Source organism: Oncorhynchus mykiss, chromosome 27 (genome assembly GCF_013265735.2).
Source record: "Oncorhynchus mykiss isolate Arlee chromosome 27, USDA_OmykA_1.1, whole genome shotgun sequence".
Taxonomy (NCBI): domain Eukaryota; kingdom Metazoa; phylum Chordata; class Actinopteri; order Salmoniformes; family Salmonidae; genus Oncorhynchus; species Oncorhynchus mykiss.
Genome location: NC_048591.1, coordinates 33825661 through 33841042, shown reverse-complemented (window position 1 = coordinate 33841042; position 15382 = coordinate 33825661). Strand labels below are relative to the sequence as shown.

At 51.4% G+C, this 15382-nt stretch overlaps 1 protein-coding gene across 4 annotated transcripts in view; it reads right to left on the bottom strand.

Annotated features, from left to right (window-relative positions):
* Window positions 1–15382, bottom strand: part of robo1 (roundabout, axon guidance receptor, homolog 1 (Drosophila)) — a 544530-nt gene that overhangs the window by 94679 nt on the left and 434469 nt on the right. For 3 of the 4 annotated variants that reach the window (XM_036964909.1, XM_036964911.1, XM_036964910.1), the window contains 8 exons: window positions 15109–15117; window positions 14019–14143; window positions 13333–13504; window positions 11368–11573; window positions 7209–7290; window positions 6804–6969; window positions 5681–5847; window positions 205–326 (listed from right to left, as the gene is read on the bottom strand). In XM_036964909.1, coding sequence (XP_036820804.1) covers window positions 205–326; window positions 5681–5847; window positions 6804–6969; window positions 7209–7290; window positions 11368–11573; window positions 13333–13504; window positions 14019–14143; window positions 15109–15117 — 1049 coding nt within the window. The remainder of the gene's footprint in view (window positions 1–204; window positions 327–5680; window positions 5848–6803; window positions 6970–7208; window positions 7291–11367; window positions 11574–13332; window positions 13505–14018; window positions 14144–15108; window positions 15118–15382) is intronic. The other variant, XM_036964908.1, reaches the window with a different exon arrangement.

Here is a 15382-nt window from a genome sequence, read left to right as displayed (position 1 = left end):
ATTTACAACATTTACAATGTCTACACTGTATTTCTGATCAATTTGATGTTATTTGAATTGACAATTTGTTCGCTTTTCTTTCAAAAACAAGGACATTTCTAAGTGACCCCAAACTTTTGAGCGGTAATGTACATACATGACAAGAGTCACTCATTGGGAATGTCATCCCTAAAGTCGTGTTTTGAAGCAGAGAAAAACACTCACCGTCCACTGCACTCTGACAGAGGAGGAGGAGAGGATGGTGGGGTTGTGAAGGTGGATGACCACCTCTCCTAACTCCCTCTGAATCTGACGGTGGTCCACTCCCTGACTGGTGGGGGGGATATCTGCACACACACACACACACACACACACACACACACACACACACACACACACACACACACACACACACACACACACACACACACACACACACACACACACACACACACACACACACACACACACACACACAATAAATACCTGTCCAGTATGAACAGCAGAGGGTTCAGACTGGGACAAGGTCCAGACAGGGACAGGGACAAGGTCCAGACAGGGACAAGGTCCAGACAGGGACAAGGTCCAGACAGGGACAAGGTCCAGACAAGGACAAGGTCCAGACAAGGACAAGGTCCATGCAAGGACAAGGTCCAGACAAGGACAAGGTCCAGACAGGGACAAGGTCCAGACAAGGACAAGGTCCAGACAGGGACAACGTCCAGACAGGGACAAGGTCCAGAGAAGGACAAGGTCCAGACAGGGACAAGGTCCATGCAAGGACAAGGTCCAGACAAGGACAAGGTCCAGACAAGGACAAGGTCCAGACAAGGACAAGGTCCATGCAGGGACAGGGACAAGGTCCAGACAAGGACAAGTTCCAGACAAGGACAAGGTCCAGACAAGGACAAGGTCCAGACAGGGACAAGGTCCAGACAAGGACAAGGTCCAGACAGGGACAAGGTCCATGCAAGGACAAGGTCCAGACAAGGACAAGGTCCAGACAAGGACAAGGTCCAGACAAGGACAAGGTCCATGCAAGGACAGGGACAAGGTCCAGACAAGGACAAGTTCCAGACAAGGACAAGGTCCAGACAAGGACAAGGTCCATGCAAGGACAGGGACAAGGTCCAGACAGGGATAAGGTCCAGACAGGGACAAGGTCCAGACAAGGACAAGGTCCAGACAGGGACAGGGACAAGGTCCAGACAGGGACAAGGTCCATGCAAGGACAGGGACAAGGTCCAGACAGGGACAGGGACAAGGTCCAGACAGGGACAGGGTCCAGACAAGGACAAGGTCCATGCAAGGACAGGGACACGATCCAGACAAGGACAGGGTCCAGACAAGGACAAGGTCCAGACAGGGACATGGTCCATGCAAGGACAGGGACAAGGTCCAGACAGGGACAAGGTCCAGACAGGGACAGGGACAAGGTCCAGACAGGGACAAGGTCCAGACAAGGACAAGGTCCAGACAGGGACAAGGACAAGGTCCAGACAGGGACAAGGTCCATGCAAGGACAGGGACAAGGTCCAGACAGGGACAGGGACAAGGTCCAGACAGGGACAGGGTCCAGACAATGACAAGGCCCATGCAAGGACAGGGACAAGGTCCAGACAAGGACAAGGTCCAGACAAGGACAAGGTCCATGCAAGGACAGGGACAAGGTCCAGACAGGGACAAGGTCCATGCAAGGACAGGGACAAGGTCCAGACAGGGACAAGGTCCATGCAGGGACAGGGACAAGGTCCAGACAGGGACAAGGTCCATGCAAGGACAGGGACAAGGTCCAGAAAGGGACAAGGTCCATGCAGGGACAGGGACAAGGTCCAGACAGGGACAAGGTCCATGCAGGGATAGGGACACGATCCAGACAGGGACAAGGTCCAGAGAGGGACAGGGACAAGGTCCAGACAAGGACAAGGTCCATGCAAGGACAGGGACAAGGTCCAGACAGGGACAGGGACAAGGTCCAGACAAGGACAAGGTCCAGACAGGGACAAGGTCCACGCAAGGACAAGGTCCAGACAAGGACAAGGTCCAGAAAGGACAAGGTCCAGACAGGGACAAGGTCCATGCAAGGACAAGGACAAGGTCCAGACAGGGACAAGGTCCAGACAAGGACAAGGTCCATGCAAGGACAGGGACAAGGTCCAGACAGGGACAAGGTCCATGCAAGGACAGGGACAAGGTCCAGACAGGGACAAGGTCCATGCAAGGACAGGGACAGGGACAAGGTCCAGACAAGGACAAGGTCCAGACAGGGACAAGGTCCATGCAAGGACAAGGACAAGGTCCAGACAGGGACAAGGTCCAGACAAGGACAAGGTCCATGCAAGGACAGGGACAAGGCCCTGACAGGGACAAGGTCCATGCAGGGACAGCGACAAGGTCCAGACAGGGACAAGGTCCATGCAGGGATAGGGACACGATCCAGACAGGGACAAGGTCCAGACAGGGACAAGGTCCATGCAAGGACAGGGACAAGGTCCAGACAGGGACAAGGTCCAGACAGGGACAAGGTCCAGAGAGGGACAAGGTCCAGACAGGGACAAGGTCCAGACAGGGACAAGGTCCATGCAGGGATAGGGACACAATCCAGACAGGGACAAGGTCCAGACAAGGACAAGGTCCAGACAAGGACAAGGTCCAGACAGGGACAAGGTCCAGACAGGGACAAGGTCCAGACAAGGACAAGGTCCATGCAAGGACAGGGACAAGGTCCAGACAGGGACAAGGTCCATGCAAGGACAGGGACAAGGTCCAGACAGGGACAAGGTCCATGCAAGGACAGTGACAAGGTCCAGACAGGGACAAGGTCCATGCAGGGACAGGGACAAGGTCCAGACAGGGACAAGGTCCATGCAGGGATAGGGACACGATCCAGACAGGGACAGGGTCAAGGTCCAGACAGGGACAAGGTCCAGACAGGGACAAGGTCCAGACAAGGACAAGGTCCAGACAGGGACAAGGTCCATGCAAGGACAGGGACAAGGTCCAGATAGGGACAAGGTCCATGCAAGGACAGTGAAAAGGTCCAGATAGGGACAAGGTCCATGCAAGGACAGTGACAAGGTCCAGACAGGGACAAGGTCCAGACAGGGACCTACCGTAAAGCGGCCCATTTCAAGTCATTAAGAGAGAGCAGAGACCCACCTTGTGTTTTGACGGTGTCAGGGATAGGGACACGATCCAGACAGGGACAAGGTCCAGAGAGGGACAGGGACAAGGTCCAGACAAGGACAAGGTCCATGCAAGGACAGGGACAAGGTCCAGACAGGGACAGGGACAAGGTCCAGACAAGGACAAGTTCCAGACAAGGACAAGGTCCAGACAAGGACAAGGTCCAGACAGGGACAAGGTCCAGACAAGGACAAGGTCCAGACAGGGACAAGGTCCATGCAAGGACAAGGTCCAGACAAGGACAAGGTCCAGACAAGGACAAGGTCCAGACAAGGACAAGGTCCATGCAAGGACAGGGACAAGGTCCAGACAAGGACAAGTTCCAGACAAGGACAAGGTCCAGACAAGGACAAGGTCCATGCAAGGACAGGGACAAGGTCCAGACAGGGATAAGGTCCAGACAGGGACAAGGTCCAGACAAGGACAAGGTCCAGACAGGGACAGGGACAAGGTCCAGACAGGGACAAGGTCCATGCAAGGACAGGGACAAGGTCCAGACAGGGACAGGGACAAGGTCCAGACAGGGACAGGGTCCAGACAAGGACAAGGTCCATGCAAGGACAGGGACACGATCCAGACAAGGACAGGGTCCAGACAAGGACAAGGTCCAGACAGGGACATGGTCCATGCAAGGACAGGGACAAGGTCCAGACAGGGACAAGGTCCAGACAGGGACAGGGACAAGGTCCAGACAGGGACAAGGTCCAGACAAGGACAAGGTCCAGACAGGGACAAGGACAAGGTCCAGACAGGGACAAGGTCCATGCAAGGACAGGGACAAGGTCCAGACAGGGACAGGGACAAGGTCCAGACAGGGACAGGGTCCAGACAATGACAAGGCCCATGCAAGGACAGGGACAAGGTCCAGACAAGGACAAGGTCCAGACAAGGACAAGGTCCATGCAAGGACAGGGACAAGGTCCAGACAGGGACAAGGTCCATGCAAGGACAGGGACAAGGTCCAGACAGGGACAAGGTCCATGCAGGGACAGGGACAAGGTCCAGACAGGGACAAGGTCCATGCAAGGACAGGGACAAGGTCCAGAAAGGGACAAGGTCCATGCAGTGACAGGGACAAGGTCCAGACAGGGACAAGGTCCATGCAGGGATAGGGACACGATCCAGACAGGGACAAGGTCCAGAGAGGGACAGGGACAAGGTCCAGACAAGGACAAGGTCCATGCAAGGACAGGGACAAGGTCCAGACAGGGACAGGGACAAGGTCCAGACAAGGACAAGGTCCAGACAGGGACAAGGTCCACGCAAGGACAAGGTCCAGACAAGGACAAGGTCCAGAAAGGACAAGGTCCAGACAGGGACAAGGTCCATGCAAGGACAAGGACAAGGTCCAGACAGGGACAAGGTCCAGACAAGGACAAGGTCCATGCAAGGACAGGGACAAGGTCCAGACAGGGACAAGGTCCATGCAAGGACAGGGACAAGGTCCAGACAGGGACAAGGTCCATGCAAGGACAGGGACAGGGACAAGGTCCAGACAAGGACAAGGTCCAGACAGGGACAAGGTCCATGCAAGGACAAGGTCCAGACAAGGACAAGGTCCAGAAAGGACAAGGTCCAGACAGGGACAAGGTCCATGCAAGGACAAGGACAAGGTCCAGACAGGGACAAGGTCCAGACAAGGACAAGGTCCATGCAAGGACAGGGACAAGGCCCTGACAGGGACAAGGTCCATGCAGGGACAGGGACAAGGTCCAGACAGGGACAAGGTCCATGCAGGGATAGGGACACGATCCAGACAGGGACAAGGTCCAGACAGGGACAAGGTCCATGCAAGGACAGGGACAAGGTCCAGACAGGGACAAGGTCCAGACAGGGACAAGGTCCAGAGAGGGACAAGGTCCAGACAGGGACAAGGTCCAGACAGGGACAAGGTCCATGCAGGGATAGGGACACGATCCAGACAGGGACAAGGTCCAGACAAGGACAAGGTCCAGACAAGGACAAGGTCCAGACAGGGACAAGGTCCAGACAGGGACAAGGTCCAGACAAGGACAAGGTCCATGCAAGGACAGGGACAAGGTCCAGACAGGGACAAGGTCCATGCAAGGACAGGGACAAGGTCCAGACAGGGACAAGGTCCATGCAAGGAGAGTGACAAGGTCCAGACAGGGACAAGGTCCATGCAGGGACAGGGACAAGGTCCAGACAGGGACAAGGTCCATGCAGGGATAGGGACACGATCCAGACAGGGACAGGGTCAAGGTCCAGACAGGGACAAGGTCCAGACAGGGACAAGGTCCAGACAAGGACAAGGTCCAGACAGGGACAAGGTCCATGCAAGGACAGGGACAAGGTCCAGATAGGGACAAGGTCCATGCAAGGACAGTGAAAAGGTCCAGATAGGGACAAGGTCCATGCAAGGACAGTGACAAGGTCCAGACAGGGACCAGGTCCATGCAAGGACATGGACAAGGTCCAGACAGGGACAAGGTCCAGACAGGGACCTACCGTAAAGCGGCCCATTTCAAGTCATTAAGAGAGAGCAGAGACCCACCTTGTGTTTTGACGGTGTCAGTGATGGGGCTGGGGTCACTCAGGCCGTAGGCGTTGGCAGCTCGGACCAGGAAGAGATAGACAGCACTGGCTTTCAGGCCCTTCAGTACATACGACTCGGTCTTCACATGTTCTGCCAGGGTCTGCCAACTGCTGCCTGACGCATGACTAGGAGAGAAGACAGAACAGGATGTTACACATCAGGTTTAAAGTTCATACACACACTCAGACCATAGGCGTATGATATGTGGTAGTAGAGAAGTGGCTTGGGGGCGCACATTTAATGTGTTGTGAAATCTGTTGTGAAATGTAATGTTTTTAAAATGGTATATAACTGCCTTAATGTTGCTGGACCCCAGGAATAGTAGCTGATGCCTTGACAGGGACTAATGGGAATCCATAATAAACCCCAGGAAGAGTAGCTGCTGCCTTGACAGGAACTAATGGGGATCCATAATAAACCCTAGGAAGAGTAGCTGCTGCCTTGACAGGAACTAATGGGGATCCATAATAAACCCCAGGAAGAGAAGCTGCTGCCTTGACAGGAACTAATGGGGATCCATAATAAACCCCAGGAAGAGAAGCTGCTGCCTTGGCAGGAACTAATGGGGATCCATAATAAAGCCCAGGAAGATTAGCTGCTGCCTTGACAGGAACTAATGGGGATCCATAATAAACCCCAGGAAGAGTAGCTGCTGCCTTGACAGGAACTAATGGGGATCCATAATAAACCCCAGGAAGAGTAGCTGCTGTCTTGACAGGAACTAATGGGGATCCATAATAAACCCCAGGAAGAGTAGCTGCTGCCTTGACAGGAACTAATGGCGATCCATAATAAAGCACAGGAAGAGTAGCTGCTGTCTTGACAGGAACTAATGGGGATCCATAATAAACCCCAGGAAGAGTAGCTGCTGTCTTGACAGGAACTAATGGGGATCCATAATAAACCCCAGGAAGAGTAGCTGCTGCCTTGACAGGAACTAATGGGGATCCATAATAAACCCCAGGAAGAGTAGCTGCTGTCTTGACAGGAACTAATGGGGATCCATAATAAATACAAATGCACTGTGACATCACTTTATTTATTTTGGTCACAAGTGAACTCCTTTGTCCTCTGCTCTTACCTGAAGGCCTCTATGATGTAGGAGGTGGGCGTGGCTCCTGAGAAGTTGGGCTTCCAGGACAGAGTGACGGAGGTGCGGGTGACGTCAGTGACCTCAGGTTTGAAGGGGGCGCTGGGGATCAGGTTGGGGTCAGTGGGTCTGGCCGGCTGCACTGGAACACCAAACTCTGAAGATGAGGAGAGTATCATGAGACATTTTCTATAAAGCTAAATGAATACTTTATCAGTAACGCCAGACTATGGAATGCATACCAAGCACATTCACACACACACAGACTCACGCACACTCCCTGGGCTGGTGGCAAGATTGTGTCATTCCAACTAAAAAAGCAATTACAGACTGAATGTATTTAATTCATTATGGAGTGTAGCCACAGTGACAGTAGGCAGCAGCCCAGTGGTTTACCTTGAACATCCAGATAGGCCTTCCACGAGGCTTCGCCACTGGGAGTGGAGGCGATGCATGTGTACATGCCTGTGTCACCCAGCTATAAGACAGAAAAAAAGAAGACAGGAAATAGAGGGGAGAGGGACTAGATTAGTGATTGCTCTGGGTTCAAATGCAAATGACAAGGTACTGTCTGGACATCAGTGGAATTGGACTAAAATAGTGCTGCTTTCTCTCTCTCTCTCTCTCTCTCTCTCTCTCTCTCTCTCTCTCTCTCGCTCTATCTCTCTCTCTCTCTCTCTCTCTCTCTCTCTCTCTCTCTCTCTCTCTCTCTCTCTCTCTCTCTCTCTCATTGACATGCTGCTGTGGTCCCTAGCAGCCAGCCATCAGTGCCTGGTAATCTCACTATTATATTTCCCTCTAGAAAGTGGGAAAAGCAGCTGGGAAGGCCAAGTGGCAGGATTGTACCAGTCAAATTGAAAAGATTTCCACAGGAACAAAGACTAATTGGAGACCTCCTCTCCCTCTCCCCTCTTCTCCTCATCCTCATCACTCCTCTCACCCTCCCATCAGGGAAAGGAGTGCTTTACAGAACAGATATGGTGACACTCTCTAGTGTGTTTGAGAGAGGGAGAGTGTGTGTCTCAGTGTGTTTGAGAGAGGGAGAGTGTGTGTCTCAGTGTGTTTGAGAGAGGGATAGTGTGTGTCTCAGTGTGTTTGAGAGAGGGAGAGTGTTTGTGCCCTGTAGATCAGCCTCCAGGTTGGGTCCATCTAAGCTCAACCTGACAGGTAAGACAAGTCATCCAGCTCCTTAAAACGCATTACAAAAGACATGGTGCGTTACCTCCAAACATAAACTAAATGTTCATTCATGTAAATTGCCTTACGTAAGGTTTGGGTTGAAAACACATCACACTATTCTCACAGTGTTGCCCATTCACCACAGCCCTGTCACCACACACAACCTGCCTGCAGTCATCACAACACACACGCATACACACAGCAACAGTCTAACGCAAACTCTGACCCCTTGATGCCTCCATCTGGAGAATGCATCGGCACCCCCCCGGTCTCTCCCTCAGTGTTCTGCTTCACACAGGTCCCCATCACACTCTGTTGAGTGACAGGACAATAGTGTGTGTGAATTCACTTCAAACCCCTGACAGCTGATTGACGGCTCACTGAGGAGAGGAGAGGCATGGCTGGACCCTAGGAGGGAACTGATCACATGCTTTATTTACTAATGGAGCAGCACAAGTTATTCTGCCAGCCAGTCAGCCAGCCGCTCCGCCGTATAGACGTTATTCTGCCAGCCAGTCAGCCAGTCAGCCAGTCAGCCAGTCAGCCAGTCAGCCAGCCACTCCGCCGTATAGACGTTATTCTGCCAGCAAATCAGCCAGTCAGTCACCCAGCCACTCCGCCATATAGACGTTATTCTGCCAGCCAGTCAGCCTTTCAGCCAGTCAGCCAGCCGCTCCGCCGTATAGACGTTATTCTGCCAGCCAGCCAGTCAGCCAGTCAGCCAGTCAGCCAGCCATTCCGCCGTATAGACGTTATTCTGCCAGCCAGTCAGCCAGCCACTCCGCCGTATAGACGTTATTCTGCCAGCCAGTCAGCCAGTCAGCCAGTCAGCCAGCCAGCCAGCCAGTCAGCCAGTCAGCCAGCCACTCCGCCGTATAGTCGTTATTCTGCCAGCCAGTCAGCCAGCCACTCCACCGTATAGACGTTATTCTGCCAGCCAGCCAGCCAGCCAGTCAGCCAGTCAGCCAGCCAGCCAGCCACTCCGCCGTATAGACGTTATTCTGCCAGCCAGTCAGCCAGCCACTCCGCCGTATAGACGTTATTCTGCCAGCCAGCCAGCCAGCCAGCCAGTCAGCCAGTCAGCCAGCCACTACGCCGTATAGACGTTATTCTGCCAGCCAGTCAGCCAGCCACTACGCCGTATAGACGTTATTCTGCCAGCCAGTCAGCCAGCCACTACGCCGTATAGATGTTATTCTGCCAGCCAGTCAGCCAGTCAGCCAGTCACTACGCCGTATAGACGTTATTCTGCCAGCCAGTCAGCCAGCCAGCCAGTCAACCAGCCATTCCGCCGCATAGACGTTATTCTGCCAGCCAGTCAGCCAGTCACTACGCCGTATAGACGTTATTCTGCCAGCCAGTCAGCCAGTCAGCCAGCCACTCCGCCGTATAGACGTTATTCTGCCAGCCAGTCAGCCAGTCAGCCAGTCAGCCAGCCACTACGCCGTATAGACGTTATTCTGCCAGCCAGTCAGCCAGTCAGCCAGTCAGCCAGCCACTCCGCCATATAGACGTTATTCTGCCAGCCAGTCAGCCAGCCACTCCGCCGTATAGACGTTATTCTGCCAGCCAGTCAGCCAGTCAGCCAGTCAGCCAGCCACTCCGCCGTATAGACATTATTCTGCCAGCCAGTCAGCCAGTCACTACGCCGTATAGACGTTATTCTGCCAGCCAGTCAGCCAGTCAGCCAGTCACTACGCCGTATAGACGTTATTCTGCCAGCCAGTCAGCCAGTCAGCCAGTCACTACGCCGTATAGACATTATTCTGCCAGCCAGTCAGCCAGTCAGCCAGCCACTCCGCCGTATAGACGTTATTCTGCCAGCCAGTCAGCCAGTCAGCCAGCCAGTCAGCCAGTCAGCCAGCCACTACGCCGTATAGACGTTATTCTGCCAGCCAGTCAGCCAGCCACTACGCCGTATAGACGTTATTCTGCCAGCCAGTCAGCCAGTCAGCCAGCCACTCCGCCGTATAGAAGGTATTCTGCCAGCCAGTCAGCCAGCCAGCCAGTCAGCCAGTCACTACGCCGTATGGACGTTATTCTGCCAGCCAGTCAGCCAGTCAGCCAGCCACTACGCCATATAGATGTTATTCTGCCAGCCAGTCAGCCAGCCAGCCAGTCAACCAGCCATTCCGCCGTATAGACGTTATTCTGCCAGCCAGTCAGCCAGTCACTACGCCGTATAGACGTTATTCTGCCAGCCAGTCAGCCAGTCAGCCAGTCAGCCAGCCACTCTGCCGTATAGACGTTATTCTGCCAGCCAGTCAGCCAGCCACTCCGCCGTATAGACGTTATTCTGCCAGCCAGTCAGCCAGTCAGCCAGCCACTCCGCCGTATAGACGTTATTCTGCCAGCCAGTCAGCCAGTCAGCCAGTCACTACGCCGTATAGACGTTATTCTGCCAGCCAGTCAGCCAGTCAGCCAGTCAGCCAGCCACTCCGCCGTATAGACGTTATTCTGCCAGCCAGTCAGCCAGTCAGCCAGCCAGTCAGCTAGTCAGCCAGCCACTACGCCGTATAGACGTTATTCTGCCAGCCAGTCAGCCAGCCACTACGCCGTATAGACGTTATTCTGCCAGCCAGTCAGCCAGTCAGCCAGTCAGCCAGTCACTACGCCGTATGGACGTTATTCTGCCAGCCAGTCAGCCAGTCAGCCAGTCAGCCAGCCACTCCGCCGTATAGACGTTATTCTGCCAGCCAGTCAGCCAGTCAGCCAGTCAGCCAGCCACTCCGCCGTATAGACGTTATTCTGCCAGCCAGTCAGCCAGTCAGCCAGTCAGCCAGCCACTCTGCCGTATAGACGTTATTCTGCCAGCCAGTCAGCCAGCCACTCCGCCGTATAGACGTTATTCAGGACAGCTTTGAAAGGGGGAATGCGTTATTAATGTCTCGGCTAATGGAAGAGCTTGATTGGAAATGTAAACATATGAAGGAGGTGAATTCGGAAGTTTTCAAACAGCCAAACTGTCCTACATTGAGAACAGAATTCCATTCAATGAAGTTCTTATTTCCATATATTAGGATAATGGGGCATATGGTTGGACAGCCAACTGCCTCAGTAAGATATTCCATGTGAGCTGGTACACTACAGTAGACCTACATGTTGCTCTGTAGATCAGACAGTCCTGTAGTATAAAGGCTTCATACACCTGCAGTCTGATGTATTTTCTCAGTACTAGTACTCTGAACCAGAGAGGTACATCAATACATTGTTTTATCTTTATGCTTTGAAAAGCGTGGAGAGAAGGTCTACCATTCCATGTGTTTATACTGTGTATTCAGTGAAGATGAGAGTTTCTTTGTGTGTGCGTGCGAGCGTGCATGTGAATGTGTGTGTGTATGCGTGTGTGTACATGTTTGAGTGTGTTGTGTGTTACCTTGGCGTAGCGGATCTGCAGTGCGCCCGTGTCCAGCTGTTTGACCCGGGAGTCGTGAGTGGACACCAACACCCCATCCTTCCTCCACATGATGGTGGGGGTGGGCTTACCCGTTGCTAGGCAACTCAGAACCACCGTCCCGTCCACAGAGACTGTCTGATTGGTCGGACCCTGGCGGACAACTGGAGGTGGGCGATCAGACACAACTAGAGAGAAAGAGAGAGAGGGAGAGTTAGAGACTGTGTGGGAGAGAATATATATCATTTGAGTGGACGATTGAGTGGATTTGATGAGAATAATAAAATAAATGGAGAGACAATTATACAGTGGGATTGTAGAGAAACACATAAATAACAGAGGAAGGTGAGAAAGAAGGTAGCTGTGTGGTAGACGGAGAGAGAGAGAAATTCAAAAATTGAATGAAATGAAATTTTCACAACTGGAAGCACTTTTCTAATCATTGAGCAGTAGGAGTTGACCTTAGCCAAACAAATGAGGTGTAATTAAAATAAAACAGGCTAACATACAAGTCCTCTTTCTGCAGATCCAGACTCCAATGGAGACGTTAACATTCACAGCCAACCAAACCCCCCCATCCCCTCTCCACCTCCTTAAACCACACCCCCTCATGAAACCACACCTCCAGTCTATAAAACACAGAACATGGGAGAAAACGCTTCTAAATATCTAGCAGCACAGACAATGTTATTACCATTAATAATTTTCCCTCCCTCCTCTGTCCCCTCTCCCCCTCTTCCTCCTCGTCATCCCCCTCTCAGTGGGCGTTCACCAGTCGACACACACAGATTCAATTAAACATGCTTTGTCTCCATTTCATTTCCATCATGTGACCGGAGAACGGTGTCCGTCATGTCCCTGCTACTATAGATTGCTACTGAGGCTGTTATCATTAATGCTGTTAATACTGCTATTGTTAACCAATTCTGCCAGCGCAGCTGATTTAGTCAGAAGGTTGTTTGGTTCAAACGAATAGCAAATCTATTGTAAACATGCAGTATGTGTATCCCCTTTTAAATACACATAATGTAGGACATACGTCTGTACATTTACACACTCAGTGTAGTATCATACATGGGAGACTGGCTCTGGTGCTGGCTCTGGTGTAGTTACTAAAACATTGTCACTGTGACCTGTAATTACCAGATTTGCCTACGGAGATGAGGAGGCCTGCTCCCTTTAATAACTGTTATTATCTTCTCCTTCTACTGTCTACCAGGACCTGCCACACCAAGGGAGAGGGAGAGGTGTCTGGTTAGAGAGGGTTGAATCTAGGTGAGAGGTGTCTGGTTAGAGAGGGTTGAATCTAGGTGAGAGGTGTCTGGTTAGAGAGGGTTGAATCTAGGTGAGAGGTGTCTGGTTAGAGAGGGTTGAATCTAGGTGAGAGGTGTCTGGTTAGAGAGGGTTGAATCTAGGTGAGAGGTGTCTGATTAGAGAGGGTTGAATCTAGGTGAGAGGTAAACAAAATAATAGTGACCGGAGAGACTGAGTGAGTCGCTATGGGAACGCTGGGACTAAAGCCAGGCTGGCTGCATTGACTGAGAGTGATTAGAGGTCTGAACCAGGCCTCCCCACAAAGACAGATCCCTCCACCAGCAGGCTAGTCTGTTAATGAGAGGAGACTCCTAGAGGAGACACCAGCCAGCATAAATGATACACTGCCAGGAGCCAACAGCCCAGAGCCAAGAGGCAAGCCAGGCTCCTGGAGAAGATGAGTCACCACAGAGTCTCCAACTCTTTCAGGAGCACAGAGACCGGGCCAGACTTGGAACACATTCTGATCAAAACTCCACAGACCTCAATATGTACTTTAGACACTTAAATACAGCTCATGTATATTATTATGTGTTTATTCAAACCCCTACATGTCTATGTGCCAAGGTGTGACAATACAGCCAAGATGCCTCCAAGATCTAATTCTGGGAGTCACTGATTGGCGGAACTCACCGTCAGTGACCTCCAGCAGGGCCTTGGTGATGACAGAGCCAGCGATGTTGAGGGCCTGGCAGCTGTAGTAGCCCACGTCTGAGCGCTCTGCATCTGTGATAGTCAGGTCCCCCGTCTGGGAGACGGAGACGCGACTAGACGGCTGGGGGGGCTGGTAGGAGAAGAGCAGGTTCTAGAGGAGGGAGAGGAGAGAAGAAAGGACATATATAGACAGAGAAGAGAGGAGACAGGACAGATATAGACAGAGAAGAGAGAGCACAGGCCAGATATAGACAGAGAAGAGAGAAGACAGAGAAGAGAGAAGACAGGCCAGATATAGACAGAGAAGAGAGAAGACAGAGAAGAGAGAAGACAGGACAGATATAGACAGAGAAGAGAGAAGACAGGACACATATAGAGAAGCTGATCAGATAAAGACAGTAGTCTTCGGAAGACCTGAAGGGTGATGGAATGGAACAGTCCAATTGAAACATCAGTGTGAAGGTCAGTGAAGTTCACTGATTGTATAGCTGGTTTTATAGGTGCAATCATAAAATGTGTAAAGAGCATATGGGAATATCAAATAATAAAAGAATGAAGACTATGATTTACTACTTGGTTGTCTTTCCTTTTTGTTCCATAAGCATTCCTCAACATGTGCTCATGTTGGGTTCCTGGTGTACTGTAGGTACCACAGAGCCTCTCACCTGGCTGCCCTCTCTCTGCCAGAAGATAGCAGGTTGAGGGTTTCCTGTTGCCTCACACTGGAAGGTGACGGTCCTCCCCACCGCCACCACCTGGTTCCTGGGCCGCACCACAAACACAGGAGGCACTAGAGGACAGGCATGGGGACAGTTAGTTAACATACTGAAACAGCATCGCATATCACATAACATCAGACAGAGATATCAGACATTACAATTAATATCCTGGTCTGGCTCATTTGAATGGAAAACAAAGGAATTTGAAGTTACAGTTATGGGCTCTGAATTCAAATGAGCTGTGGTTAAGGATTCAGGTTGTCTCTGTTTAGAGTAGACTTTTCTGGTTGCTCGTATGTGGACTGAAATTCAGTCCAATCCATAATGCAGGCTGTGTATATATTAACAGCTAATGAATAGAGAAAACAGGAGTGTGGCCCCATGTGGGTCCCTGCATTAGCATGGGCAAGGACACAGACCAATAATATTTACATGGACATGGGGGATAAATGAGCCATCTGTAGGAGCATCCTGGACCAGGCCCAGCCATCTTAATGACAAACTGTTTCAGAGTGAAGCGCTGTGTTACCTCCCAACGTCACACACAGTGACACCGGGCCTCGCTGTGCTAATAGGCCTGTGTGGAGGGACACAGCCTGAATGCTGAGGGCCAGCGGCCGTGGGAATTACGCCTTCATCTCTGAGGACAGCAGGTACGTAACAGAATATTACTACGCCCCAAACATCTTAACGTTGATACGGACCACGTAATACATCCATTAAACAAATCTGCAGCCTGTCAGTCCACATTCAGACACAATTTGTCCACAGTTAAAATGGGATATTTGGTAATACATAAAGCAACACAACAAGGTGTAGAAAAATAATATAATGAAATGATTTGGTTTTACCTTGGATTACAGATTTTTACCCATTAATGTCCTTTTGTCACTGTTGCCATTGACAAGTGAAACATGAGTGCTGATTGGTGGGTGGAGGGTGATGGGAGGAGGATGGAGGGGGGTGGTGCTGTGACAGCTTCCTGTCTCTGTCAGGGCGTCAGGGTGAATAGGTGACAGGTGACATTTCAACTTACCAGAAAGGACTGGAAGGAAACAGAAAGACGACAGAACAACACACAAGGCCAGAGATGAATAAATAAATCATAAACAACACCATGAAATAGATGAACATGACACAAAGACAACAGATAAGGAAGACAACAATAGGATGTTTCATGGGTCAAAATAATAATGGCATTGTCACTGAATGAATTTGAGACATGGCATGTGGGGCCAGTCCAGTGGGAACTGAAGCACATTGGTGACTCATTACATTATGTCAAAATAATGCAAACAACCAATGAATAG